General features: G+C 41.8%; 1 protein-coding gene across 1 annotated transcript; it reads left to right on the top strand.

The window, feature by feature from the left end:
- Positions 1 to 874: 874 nt before the first annotated feature.
- On the top strand, positions 875 to 11,792 carry TMEM184C (transmembrane protein 184C). Its single transcript, XM_086464277.1, has 10 exons — positions 875 to 991; positions 2,448 to 2,578; positions 2,676 to 2,712; positions 4,655 to 4,860; positions 5,512 to 5,586; positions 6,432 to 6,525; positions 7,982 to 8,094; positions 8,732 to 8,831; positions 9,345 to 9,516; positions 9,978 to 11,792. The coding sequence occupies exons 1-10, from the start codon at positions 875 to 877 to the stop codon at positions 10,268 to 10,270; spliced, it is 1,338 nt and encodes a 445-aa protein (XP_086320403.1). The 3' UTR covers positions 10,271 to 11,792.
- Positions 11,793 to 12,765: the final 973 nt, after the last annotated feature.

Raw genomic sequence — 12,765 nt, 5'->3', positions numbered from 1 at the left:
AACCCCACTCGCTCCGCCAGGCCTGGCGTGACCCAGCCTTCCCGCGCTCCCCCGCTGCGACACGCGGCCACCACCCGGGCAGGCGGCGAGGGCGCCACGGCGCCTCAGGGAAGGCCGCCCGCTTCCCCCCGGAGCGGCTCGTTGCTGGATTTCTGCCGCCGGGGGAAGAGGACGGGGGATGCGTGAGGGCCCCGCTCCGCCGACAGCCGGGCACGGCTCGACAAGAGCGACCGAGCAGAGGCGCACCGCCCGCGCGACTAACGGGCGGGCGCCCGCGAGGCCGTTACCACGGCCGAGATAACGGTCGCCGCCGCCACGCCGCCCACCCCCTCCTCCACGCGGAGGAGAGCATCGCCGGCGGCGGGGTCGGGGCGGGGGGCAGGCGGAAGAGACCACCCTTCCGGAGAAGGCATGGCCGCGCCGCTGCGGGGTATCGCCCCGTGCACGGTCTGCTCTCAGTGGCCCGCGGTGGGCGGGGCAGCCGCGATAGGCAGGGCGAGAAGCCAATCGGCACCGCCGCTGAAGCTTGGGCGGGGCAGCCGAAAGCGCTGCCGGGCGGAAGTGCCGCGGGGGGTGTGTGCGCGGGGCGGTGCCGCGCCGCGCCGAGCCGAGCCGTTCCAGGGCAGCGCCGGGCGCCCCGCGGTGCGTACGGGCGGGCCAGGGCGAGCTGGGCTGAGGAGGACGGTGGGGCGCGGAGCCGAGCCAAGCCCAGGCGAGCCCGGCGGCTGATGTGAGCTCGGCGGGGCGTGTGGGCGGCCCCGCCGGTGATGCGCGCCCCGCGGGGGTTGGCGGGCCCGGCGCCGGCCCGCTGAGGCGCCGTGGTCCCCGGGTGGGTGTTTGGGGAAGGAGTGTCGGTGTCGGTGTGGCCGCGGCCATGCCGTGCACCTGCGGGAACTGGCGGCGGTGGATCCGGCCGCTGGTGGTGCTGCTGTACATCGTGGGGCTGCTGGTTGTGGTGCCGCTCTGCGTCTGGGAGCTGCAGAAGCTGGAGGTGAGGGACGGGGCGCGGCGGGGAGCCCCGGGGCGGGGGCGGGGAGGGGGGGGGGGGGGGGCTGCCGGCGGGGGCCCATCCGCGCCGCCGCTGCGGGCGGCTTCGCTCCTCTGAGGTGGTTGGCAGCGCCTTTCGGCCCCGGGTGGAGACCCGAGGTGGGGGGGAGGGAGCAGCTGGAGAGGTTCCGCGGTGCCACCGTGCGCGTTTGTGGTGCTGGTAACGCGCAAACGAAGCGAGATGGTCCGGGACAGGATTTGTTTCTCCTTCCGGTTCAATCACAGTTGGTGTTTGAACAGTTGATACGATGCTGGAGAAATTGGAGTCGGTCCCTACAGGAGCACGGCTGGAGCCCTGCCGCTGCCCTGCCCGGAGCTTATGTTTTGGCACTGAGTAGCAATACTGGCATTCATCAGCTGGTATTTCAGATAATTCTGGCAGGTCGGGGAGAATTGAGATGGAGAAGCTTCTCTTTCGTGCTGGTGGTACGACTTGCACACACGTGTAAGAGCAGAGCTTTTATAACAAAGTAAAATGTTAACCTTAAAATATATGTTATCCAGTTCAATACAGGCTTGTTCCACTGGAGGTAAGCTTTTTCATGGTCTAATTTTAAGCACTTAATGACAGTAAAATCTGTTTGGAGTGTATTTTAAATTTCTGATTTTGAAACACTATTCTGATGCCTTCGTATCTTCAGCATAATGGATGTTTATGTCAAAGTGGTATCTGAAATTTCAAAATTGTGAAGTCTGATGCTGATAGAGAAACTAATCAGTGGCGATCTTTGAACTGGAAAGCAACAGAAGACATGGGATGTTGATGTACAGCAGGGGATTGGAGAAGAAAGCCTCAACAAGAACTGTTGGAGGAGAGTTTGCTGTGTTTCTCAGTTGTTGGTGCTCAGGATTAATGTAATTGGTTTTCAGTGAGCATTGGTTTGAAATCACAGCCCTGTGTTTTAGCAGACGATATATATTTATATATATGTGCTTATCTATTTCAGATTGTTAAATGAAACTAGTTGAAATTGATTACTGGTTGGACCTTCATTTTAAAGCTAATACTAATTTAAATCCATGAGCTTTTAGAAACTTTATAATGAAGCACTGAACTGAGACAAGTTCTAGACCTAAAGCAAGGTAGCAAGCATTAATGTTTTGTGTTTATTGGTCATGTTTTTGTTTGGTTCTGCAAGATTTCTCTTCTTTTGAGTTTTTAAGTTTTACTCTCAGCCACATCAACAGATTGTAAGGGAGACTTGGGGATTTTGTGTATTTGAAAAGGAGAGTTAGAAAACCCAAACTTAGTATTGGGGTATGTACTTAATGTCCACCTTAAATCTTTTATTCACAGTAAAAAAAAAAAGAAAGACAAATTGTTTTTCTTGCTGTACTGGTAAAATGTTAAAGTATTAATACTGAAACTTTGATCTTGCATTCTTCTTTTGCTTTGCAAGGTTGGAATTCATACCAAGGCATGGTTTATCGCTGGGATATTTCTACTAATGACTATACCAATATCTCTCTGGGGAATACTACAACACTTAGTCCATTATACTCAACCTGAATTACAGAAACCAATAATAAGGTAACATTTCACATTTTACCTGTGTTACAAATGTTGAATTTAATTCAGACTAAAAATACTTCTAGTAATATTAAATGTTCTTTTGTTATTGTAACAGGATTCTATGGATGGTGCCGATTTACAGTTTAGACAGTGTAAGTGATCTCTTCCTGTTAACAGCTCAATGAAATTCTGTTTGCTGTGGGAGTGAGGGAAAACAGTGTCACAGTTAGCAGAAAGTGTGCTGCATGGAGAGTCGTAGTCCTAGAAACTTCTGGGCATTCCTGTTTATGGAGTACGTCAGAAGCGTCATTCTAGAGATACTACATCCTTCTTGTGGAGCTTGTGGGATCGCTTTTGCAAACCCTTTTAACCCTGTCCTTGAGTATCCTTTACAACAGATGTGGGAAGGGGTACAAGAGCTTGCTAGCTTGCTTTTGGTCCTTCCATCTTCAGTAACAGCTGAACTGGAAACAAGGCTGATCCATGTACTGTCTCAGAGTTCAGTGCCTTGCCTTTCTTTCCCGAGTTATGCTTAGTGATAAAATTCTTACTTTTTGCTTCAGGGGGCAAAGGGCAAGATCCCACAAAAAATCCACTTCTGAATACTTTGAAGTGAAGATTCTATTGGTCATACCAAATATGGTTCATGTAAATATGTCACCTGTGGAGATGATTTCAGTCAGAGCTAAGCAACATACTAAATCTGTGGACTGCACAGGATGTGCGTTTACATCTTTTCATCACCTCTTGACATTGCAAATACTTCTGTTTCCCCCTAAAAGACAGCTTTCCAGGAACTTTTCCTTTGATTTTTCTCTCATCTCTGGCATGTTTTGAATTGTCACCCTTATGTATGTTTTCCTTTTTTTTTTTTTTTTTTTCTTTTTTTTCTTGAAAAGACGGATTTAGAGCATCTGAGAGTGAAGGAGAACAGGGAAGAAAACAACAGTATCTGTTCCCTGTGGGGAATATCAGCTGCCTCAGGCTGATATTTCAATTTCAAGTACAGAATTTTCCTTTGGAAGAAAATTACCTGGTAATTAAATGAGCTCTAGCCAGGCATTAAGGGACACTTCTGACATCCTGAAATCTTTCCCCAGACTCCTGGATCTTGTGGCCTTTGCTGCATACATGGTACTTAATCTGAGCTGAACATAAAGTTCTCTTAGATTCAAATACTGTATTCTCAGTTTACTAGATGCAGTATTACATCTTCCATAAAGGTGTTGCAGCATCTGTCGTCTCTAGTATTTGTTAACTGTGATGAGGATGTGAAGCATATTCCTGTAGTTCTAATAAGAAGGTCTGAGAAGGCACAAAATTTGCCCTACTACAACCTAGGACCCAGGGAAGCAAAGTTAACTCAAAAGACCTGCCTCTAACTCCTCTCCCCCCGCCAAAGAAACCCAACCAAAACCAATAAAGCCAGTAGGATAGGTCGCACTGAACAGTGCGACAGCAGTGTGATACTCAGCTTAAAAACTGAAAGCTGTGTCAGCTGATCCATAATCACAGTTTTGCAAAAAAAACACTTTTCTGTCTGAAATTCTGGTTTGGAGGGATGACTACCACTTTAAGGCTAATCTGCTGCTTGGTTATTTATTTTGTAAACATGCCAGAACAAACAGTTACATAGTAGATACCAGAAGAAAAGAACTTTATACTGATGGACTAAAACCTTAGTTCTCAAACCCATATTGACAATGAATATGTGAAGTTAGGAAACAGTTCTGTCAGGGGTAGGTTGTGTCTAGGGAACTGTCTCCTTAGTTACTTTTAAATTAAAGACTGAATTGTGATACAGAGCATCTCTTGCGCAGCGCTTTAAGCGCAGTGCTTTAAGCATGGTTCCACTTGAAGCAGCAGAGATGCAATCTGAAGTTCAACTTGTATTTTTACAGAACGTTATTTGGAACATTATACAGAATGTTAGCTGTAGCATCACACTCTTGTTCGCCAAATGCTTCAAGCCTCATTTAATTAGGGCCTGCTGTCTAACGAAGTAATGCTTGCTGAACTAGCCAGCCAGTGTTGTCATTGGAATCTCTTTTGTCTTTCTCGCATGTAACCTTTTGTGTACCTCTCTTCTTGCAGTGGATAGCTTTGAAATACCCCAACATTGCAATATATGTGGATACATGTCGAGAATGCTATGAAGCTTATGTCATCTATAATTTTATGGTTTTTCTTTCAAATTATCTAACCAACCGGTATCCAAACCTCGTATTAATAATAGAAGCAAAAGATCAGCAGAGACATCTGCCGCCTCTATGTTGTTGTCCGTCGTGGGCTATGGGAGAGTGAGTATATGATGACATCTTAAAGTTTTAAGCTGTGTAATCAGATACAAACATTTTGTTTTCATATTTAGTAGTGTAACTGTTGTTGCTTGGCAGAGGCAGTTTATGGTTTGCACACAGTTTATCAACTGTGAACCCCTACTGAGAGCAGCAGTAAAACATCCTATAAATCACTTAGTTACTAACATGCATTGACTCAGGTGGTGCTGAAGAAAACTTCCTTATTTTTCAAAAACATTGGAAAAAGGTGTCCTTGAATTTGCTTCCTTTGCTATCATATATAGCATCTCTTAAGAGATTTTGTTAAAGCTGTTTAAAATGTTAAAGACAAATTGTGAATGTAAGTCATTCTTAAACATCATCAAACACAGCAAAAATTGCATTCTCTTTGTTTAGCCTAGCCAGAAACTTTCCATGGCTAAAAGAAGTGAGTCATTGAGTATTTCCAGTTATGTATCTATAAAAGTCTAGGTCTTTTCTGTATTGCATATATACACACTATATACTGTAGCATCTAAAGTCCTGGAAGCAGAAATTGAAATTACTATGAAATAAAAATTTAGTTTAGTGAAACTGCCGAGAATAGGAAACTTCCGTTAAGTGAATTGTCTTTTAAGTTCTTGTACAATGAATTTTGTGTTTCTCTTGCAGAGTTTTGTTATTTAGATGTAAACTGGGTGTTTTGCAGTACACTGTTGTCAGACCATTTACTACCATTATTGCTTTGTAAGTACACGCATAAATAATTAATATTGATCCTCAGGACGTAATTTTGAGTTACACTGGAAAGGATTTTCATGCCCTTTGTATTGAGTCAAGGCAATTTGAAAGCAGACTTGTTGTGTTAAATGCTGAGTGGGTCCAAGGAATTTGAATCAACCTATGCTTTCTTTATGACTTCTCTACAGCAAGCGACTATTTGCAGAATTGAAATAATAAATACTTAATGCCTGCTGCTGAAAGCAGTGGGAGAGAATGTGAAGTACTGTTTATGTGGGAAAGACACTTTTATGATCTCTTAATTTTTAGAGTCTCTTTTTTTTCTTCCTCCTTCTTCCTTTTCTCATTGGCTTCAACAATTGGGTATTTTTAAAGTCAGGTTTCAGGCAAGGTTTAACAAAATTAAAAAGTTACCTGTGACAAGTCTGACTGTGCCTTCATACATATCATAGAACCTGTTGTTGTAAAGGAACAGCAGGCAGTTACGCATGTTGATGCTGAAAGCTTAATTTCATTAACTTTGTATTGATGGTTATTACTGTTAATTCTGTGGGACTGTGGAAAAAGTTGCTACTCACAAAGAATATCCATATAAATATGTATATTAGCCATAAAAAATGATATTTAATTGTTAACCTTGCATTCAAACACTGCTTCTTCTATGGAAAATACAATACAAACTTCCTGTGCCATATGCTGTTGGAAACTGATTCTTGTGCAGACCCCCAATGCCCATATTTGAGTACCAAAAGAGATTTTGGATTCTAACAGTTCATCAATGTAATGGAGATTTAGCACTTCATCAAAACGATCTTTTACTACATAGTGATTAACTCTAAAAATTCTTTCAGAATTTGTGAACTAGTGGGAGTGTACGATGAAGGAAACTTCAGCTTCAACAATGCTTGGACTTACTTGGTTATACTTAACAACATGTCACAGCTAGTGAGTATCAAGAGTGCATCTTTCTGCTCTTTTAATCATCGTATTAGTGTTACGTGAATCTTCTGTGTGAACTATGGACAGTAATTGTGTTAATATTAGGCTGTAGTTCTTACGGGTAGAATATTTCCCACTGTAAGTCAAAGTTACTATCTGTTAAATACTATATATGCAAAATACTAGGAAAACAGATAATCTAAAACTTTTTATTATTTTTACTACAAAGCTCCATAAAGTAATACAGTGTCCCACCTCTCTACCGGAAACTATTTGATGGGTGAAATGGTATGGCCCAGGCATGTTACAGCTGCAGACTTGCTCCTCTGCAGAACAGGTAACTTCACTCACCCCGGAGCTTCCTCCCAGCACACACACAAAGACTCAGCAGTGGCTATGTTAAAATTACTGTGTTACAAAGCTGGTGGTAATGACATTGACTGGAAAAAATGGAAACGGTGCATGCAGTGCTGAGATTCTGCCCTGCCTAATACCTTGTCTTGTTGGTTCAGCTGACAGATGATGTCAGGGTAAGGGTAGGATGTCAGCCCCTGGACTTGAAAGTTTCATTTTGGAGGTCAGGGATTGCATTTAAGTGGCTTGATGGGAATGCAGAGGAATCATTTTCTGTTTCGCTCAGGGCACATTACACATGAGCTATTGCAAGAGGAGAGAGCAGCAGCTGTGGCTCCTTGCTGCTTAGCCTTCTAGCCTCCAACCTTCTTACTTCTCTCGGTAGCAGCAGCAGGAGCCTGAACACCAGGATGTCCCATCTGGAAGGGGCGTCCTCCTCCTACTGCCACCCCTGTGCTTGGTGGGTGACTGTTATGGAAGGAGCTTTAAGTGCTTCCTGCTCTGACAACAGCCCCAGCAGCAGCACATACTTCTACGTGTCCTGGTTGATGGGATTGCTTAAAGAAACTTAGTAGTAAGAGGCTAGGAGAAGAAGGGGGAAATGAAAAAGGGAGATCAGTTCCTTATGGCTATACATCAGTTTGGTTGCTTGCCGTTGTCATTAATAAGAAACTTGTTCAGATTTGCAGTGAAGATTGCTTTCATTGCCTCATCTCTCATAAAGAGGCAATATTTGAGGTGTTCTTAAGGGAAGCCTGAAAGAACATGTGCTTTTTATGCCATTTTCCCTAGAGATGTGCTTGGCATTGAAGAGATTTTATGGGACCTTCCTGTGCTTTGCTTTAGTGTGTCAATAGATGACCTCAGTCTCTTCTGCCAACACTGTGCATTTCAGAAATACAATTTCAGGCAAAAAAACAAAGTCTGCTTTAAACTAGTAAGGCAAAGATTCCATAAATCCAGAGCCTCTTTTCTAAAATAGATAGCTTTTTAACGTTTGTATTGTACTGTGATACATTGTTTTAACTGGAGAGGTTGCTGTAAAACAACTCCTCACAAAAACCCCCAAGGATTTGAATTTTTTTCTTAATTTTCTTTTCCTTGTTAGTTTGCTATGTATTGTCTGGTGCTGTTTTATAAAGTACTACGTGAAGAACTGAACCCCATCCAACCTGTTGGCAAGTTTCTTTGTGTGAAGATGGTCGTTTTTGTTTCTTTCTGGTAAGTGAATTATTTACTCATTACATCTTGCTCTCAGGGTGGATCATAAAAGAGCTAAAAGGCTGGATTTGTTACTGGGGTTAGATGCTTCAAAAAATCTACCCATCGTCTTAGTGAGGTGCTGCAAGGGGAAAAGGGCACTAGTACATTGGACAGAGCAGTCTTGTTCACTTGAGATTAATTTTTAGACTTGCTGTTTTGTAAGGTGATTCTCAAAAACGTAATTTATTTTAGAATCTTCACCTGCAGTTATTTCTTTAACTTTTTCAAAACAAGCATTGCTCACACTTACTTGCTAACGAGTGAGTGCATTTGACTACCTGAACGTTACTCTGTGGGCCGCAGTAATTCCCTGAAAGAGAAGCAACAAGCAACTTGTTCTAATAACTAACTGGAACAACAAACTCTTCTTTGGTTGTGTTCCCTGTTGGTCTTTAGGACAGTGGATGAATGACATCTCTTTTTAAGTCTGTTTTCCTCCTTTTAAAATCTAAATATATAAACAGTAAGTTTTTTGTAAGTTTCTTCCTATGTACATACCCGTGCACACATATGAACAGGCCTTGTTTACCAGAATTGTTTGCAGGCTTTTTGGCACTACTGTTACAAGAATAATAATAAAAAATAATCTTTATAGGCAAGCTGTGCTTATTGCATTGTTGGTGAAAGTTGGTGTTATTTCTGAGAAACACACCTGGGAGTGGCAAAGTGTGGAAGCTGTGGCTACAGGCCTACAGGTAGGAGCAGACAATTACTTCTTAGGAGGAATTGCTCTATGTAAGATGAGATAGCTGATCTCAAGCAAACACTGTCATACTTCAATTAACATGGGCTGAGTTTATAAGTTGGCCTTAGTACTGAGTTTATGATAAGTTGGCCTAAGTTCCAGGCAGTCACCCCAAGTGAGTTCTGTGCTCAACACTTGTGTATCCGTGTGTCAGGCAGAAGGAAATGTGCCCCAGTTAAATACCTTCTGTTGGATATCCTTGTGCTGCTTCTTGCAAGAATTCATGGTAGAGCTGCTGCTTGTTGAGTATCTGCTTCCAGCAAGTCAGTCCATCAGGCGAGGACTGATTCCAATACGTATGTAGTGCATGTGGCGCTCTGAAGCATGCCAATATCCTGCCTCTGGTGGAAAAGTAGCTGATGCCAGTATCCCCAGGCAATTGCAGTCTTCCAGTTGTAGAAGAAACCCAGAAACTATTTGCCTCCAGTTATGAATGACTAAGTCACTCTCTCTCTCATTGCAGGATTTTATCATTTGTGTTGAGATGTTCCTGGCTGCTATTGCGCATCACTACAGTTTTTCCTATAAACCTTACGTTCAAGAAGCTGAAGAAGGGTCATGCTTCGACTCTTTTCTTGCAATGTGGGATATTTCTGATATAAGGGCAGATATATCAGAACAGGTTAGAAATGTTGGTAAGTAACAGACAGGTTTGCATGGTGTGTTAACAGCCCGTGTATTTCCAGCTTCACTTGATGCTATTATCCATCTCTGTAGCACCCTGAGAATATTCCATACCAAATTAGTGGCAGCTGCATCTCTAGAGGATTTAATGATTTATCTGGCACTTTGGTCTTTCCAGTACTCCTGACTGATTTAGAGGCTGTTTTCTGATTTTTCTTTTAAGTAGATGGATCTTAGGGTAAGTTTCAGTGTGCTAGGTAGAAGAGAGGGATGCCCATTTTGGTTTGGTTTTGGGTTTTTTGGATGGAAAGACATCCCTTTATTTATTAAAGGTAACAATGCCCATGTAAAACTGTTATAAAACAAAGACTCATTTTCTAATTTAACATGCCTGTTTTAGAGTTGATGTGTTCAAAGGCCTTGGTATAGTGCTGGAAGTATTAAAAAGTATTTTCGTTTGGCGTAATTCTAGGAAGGACAGTTTTGGGCCAGCCAAGGAAAATGTTTTTTGCCGAAGATCACGAACAAAACGAGCACACAAGTTTACTGTCTTCATCTACTCAAGACCCAATTTCTGATGCTTCTTCAATGCCATCTTCACCCATGGGTCATTATCAGGGGTTTGGACACACTGTGACACCTCTCACAACACCAACGACAGCCCCTGCAGTTGATGGTGTTTATAACACTTCTGCTATTCGAGACGCTGAGGAGTCACCCGAACTCGAGCACAATTTGTCAGAGAAAGCTTTGGATAAAAGTTAGACTCACCTTTTCTTCGAATGTGTCGAGGAGTCTGTTATATACTTGCCACATATGTTAACAGGTACGGTTAGTGATGAAAGCTGAAAGGTTTGGAAAAGCTCCTGTGCAGATGGGAAGAGGATATGGCTGTAACTGGCATCTGAATTCCAAATCTATAATGGATGTGAGTATCTGTGAGGACCCCATGGATATAAAACACGCACACTGTAAAGGTTTCTGCATAAATTTAAGAATCAACTCCTTAAACTGCTAAACACCTACACGTCATGTCAAGGTTATACTGACTTTTATTAATAGGAAAGAAATATTTGAAAAAATACTCTGCTGTTCTAAAGACAAAGTGCAAGTACTACTAGCAATGGGAAAATGAATGTAATTAAGAAGGGCAGTAGCAAAAAAGTGTTTGTATTAGCTTTGGTGGTTGTCCTCTTAATGATGGTAACTTCCATACCCCAATGCTGAATGGGTTGTGGATGTGATGGTAACTTCTGTACAGATGCCACTTCCTTTTCCTGCATAACTGAATAAAACCCCTTCATGAAGATAATTATTACAGAGCATCCATAAAGAATCTATAAAAAGAAAGCATTCCCTCCAGGCCTCACTATAAAATTCCACACCCAGAACAATAGTTGGTGTATCTGTTGTCCTTGTAGCTCATAATTTTTAAGTCTTTTACATTCAGAAGAGACAGCCAGGAGGACGGGGTTTGGATTAATACCTTACACTTGACTACTTTTTTCCTGTCCTTCTACAATAAGAATAACAATGGTTACTACCTTAAAATACATGGAGGGGGGAATAGAGGATGTCAAAAAGAAACTAGAAAACAAAATTGATTTCTTTATTTTGGGCTGCAGTAAATTCTTTAACACTTAAGGGTTTTTTTTTAAGCGGTTAAAGCAGGATATCTTGACAACGTGTCTGTAGTAATTTGTATTCATAAATTTGTGTGTGTGATTATTGTATTACGCTTCTAGTATAGCCTAGACTCAAATGTAATAGTTGATTTTTACCCCCACCACCCCAGAAAAGACCTTTGCTAAGGCAAAACTAAGCAGCTAGTCTAATACTGAAGTTACTAGCATTAGATTTCAGACCTAGAACAACTACACTGGTATCAAACTGTTATTTTGCAAAAACTGACAAAATCGGAGGGGTATTGTTTTTATCCCATTACCAGATTTTTACTACTATTGCATGTTTGCAATCTGGCAAAAAAAAACCCTAGAGCACTGACCTTTGCAGTGACATCTGAAGTTTCTTTTCCAGCATTGTTAGCATTTACAGGATAAATGTTTAACTTCTGTCTGTCACAGTAAATTCATCTTAAGTGCTTTTTTTTTTTTGCAGTACTAGTGTGATGTAAATACTGCGCCTTACTCACTAGGCTGCATATTTTATAGTTGACTATGTACTTACTGTATCTGAAGTTAGTGGGAAAGTGCAAATCATAATTTTCAATTTGCCAAGTCATTGCCTTTATTGTAAATAAGCAATTAAAGATTTTATTTAAACTGTACGCCTTCTTTCAGTTTTATTTACTGCTACAGTAATTCAAGAGTGTGACTGACTGACATGAATGCAACTCTCCTCTTCATGGAAGAAGGGGATCTTAAGTATAACCAGTACAAGAGTTTGTGCCACCAATATTTTAAGGCTTGTACTGAAAAGAGAATACCTGTTTGAGCTTATGAAGAATTAGAATCTACTTATTTGTCCTTGACTCCAGGTATCTTTTTATCCATGTAACAGCTACGTTCAAAAAGGAAACAACTTGTAGAAGCTCACAACACCTGGGGACTTCACTGCCTATGGTAGCCATTTTAGAAATAATCTGATTTTCTCCATGTATACAGGTGAAAAGGTGCAGGGGTAGAAATAATATCTGAAGGATCAGAGTTGCTGGAAGCTACGTAGCTACTGTGCTCTAGCTTTTCATAGACCTCCCATTAACGATTTTTTTTTAATACTTGGAAGTTAACCTGTTTGGTGTAAAACTTACGTAAGGTACAGAAAGGGGACTTTAATAGGAAAACAGCTAGTTAAGCGTCTTGGTTGCTTCTTTCACAGCACTTCTGGAAAGCTATTAAGTTGTTTTATTATTACTCAGTTATTCTATGTGCACAGTATTGCTGCATTTGTTTTTTATGGGAGAAAAATTATTTTTTCATTATAATAGCTTATAGGATCATGCCTTCTCGTTAAAGATTCCTACTGAATTTCCAAAATAAAAAGAAATCTTTCAATGATGCCTACCCTGTCCTTTGAGAACTACTACAATAGTATTCCATAGCATGACCTATCACATTTATATAAAAAAAATTCACGTGCAAATAGTCCATCTTTATATTAACTATATTTGTTCCTCCATTGTTTTATGCCTGATCTCCTAGCTTTAGTCAGAAATCTTAAAGATTGCTCTTGCCTTACTTTTAACACACTGCTTGAAAACTCAGTAATGGTCATTTTCAGCCCTTAGTCTTATTAAGTAA

The sequence above is a fragment of the Leptosomus discolor genome, chromosome 4 (genome assembly GCF_034619465.1).
Source record: "Leptosomus discolor isolate bLepDis1 chromosome 4, bLepDis1.hap2, whole genome shotgun sequence".
Lineage (NCBI taxonomy): Eukaryota > Metazoa > Chordata > Aves > Leptosomiformes > Leptosomidae > Leptosomus > Leptosomus discolor.
The sequence above is the reverse complement of the archived record's forward strand: the minus strand, read 5'-3'. Positions and strand labels throughout refer to the sequence as shown.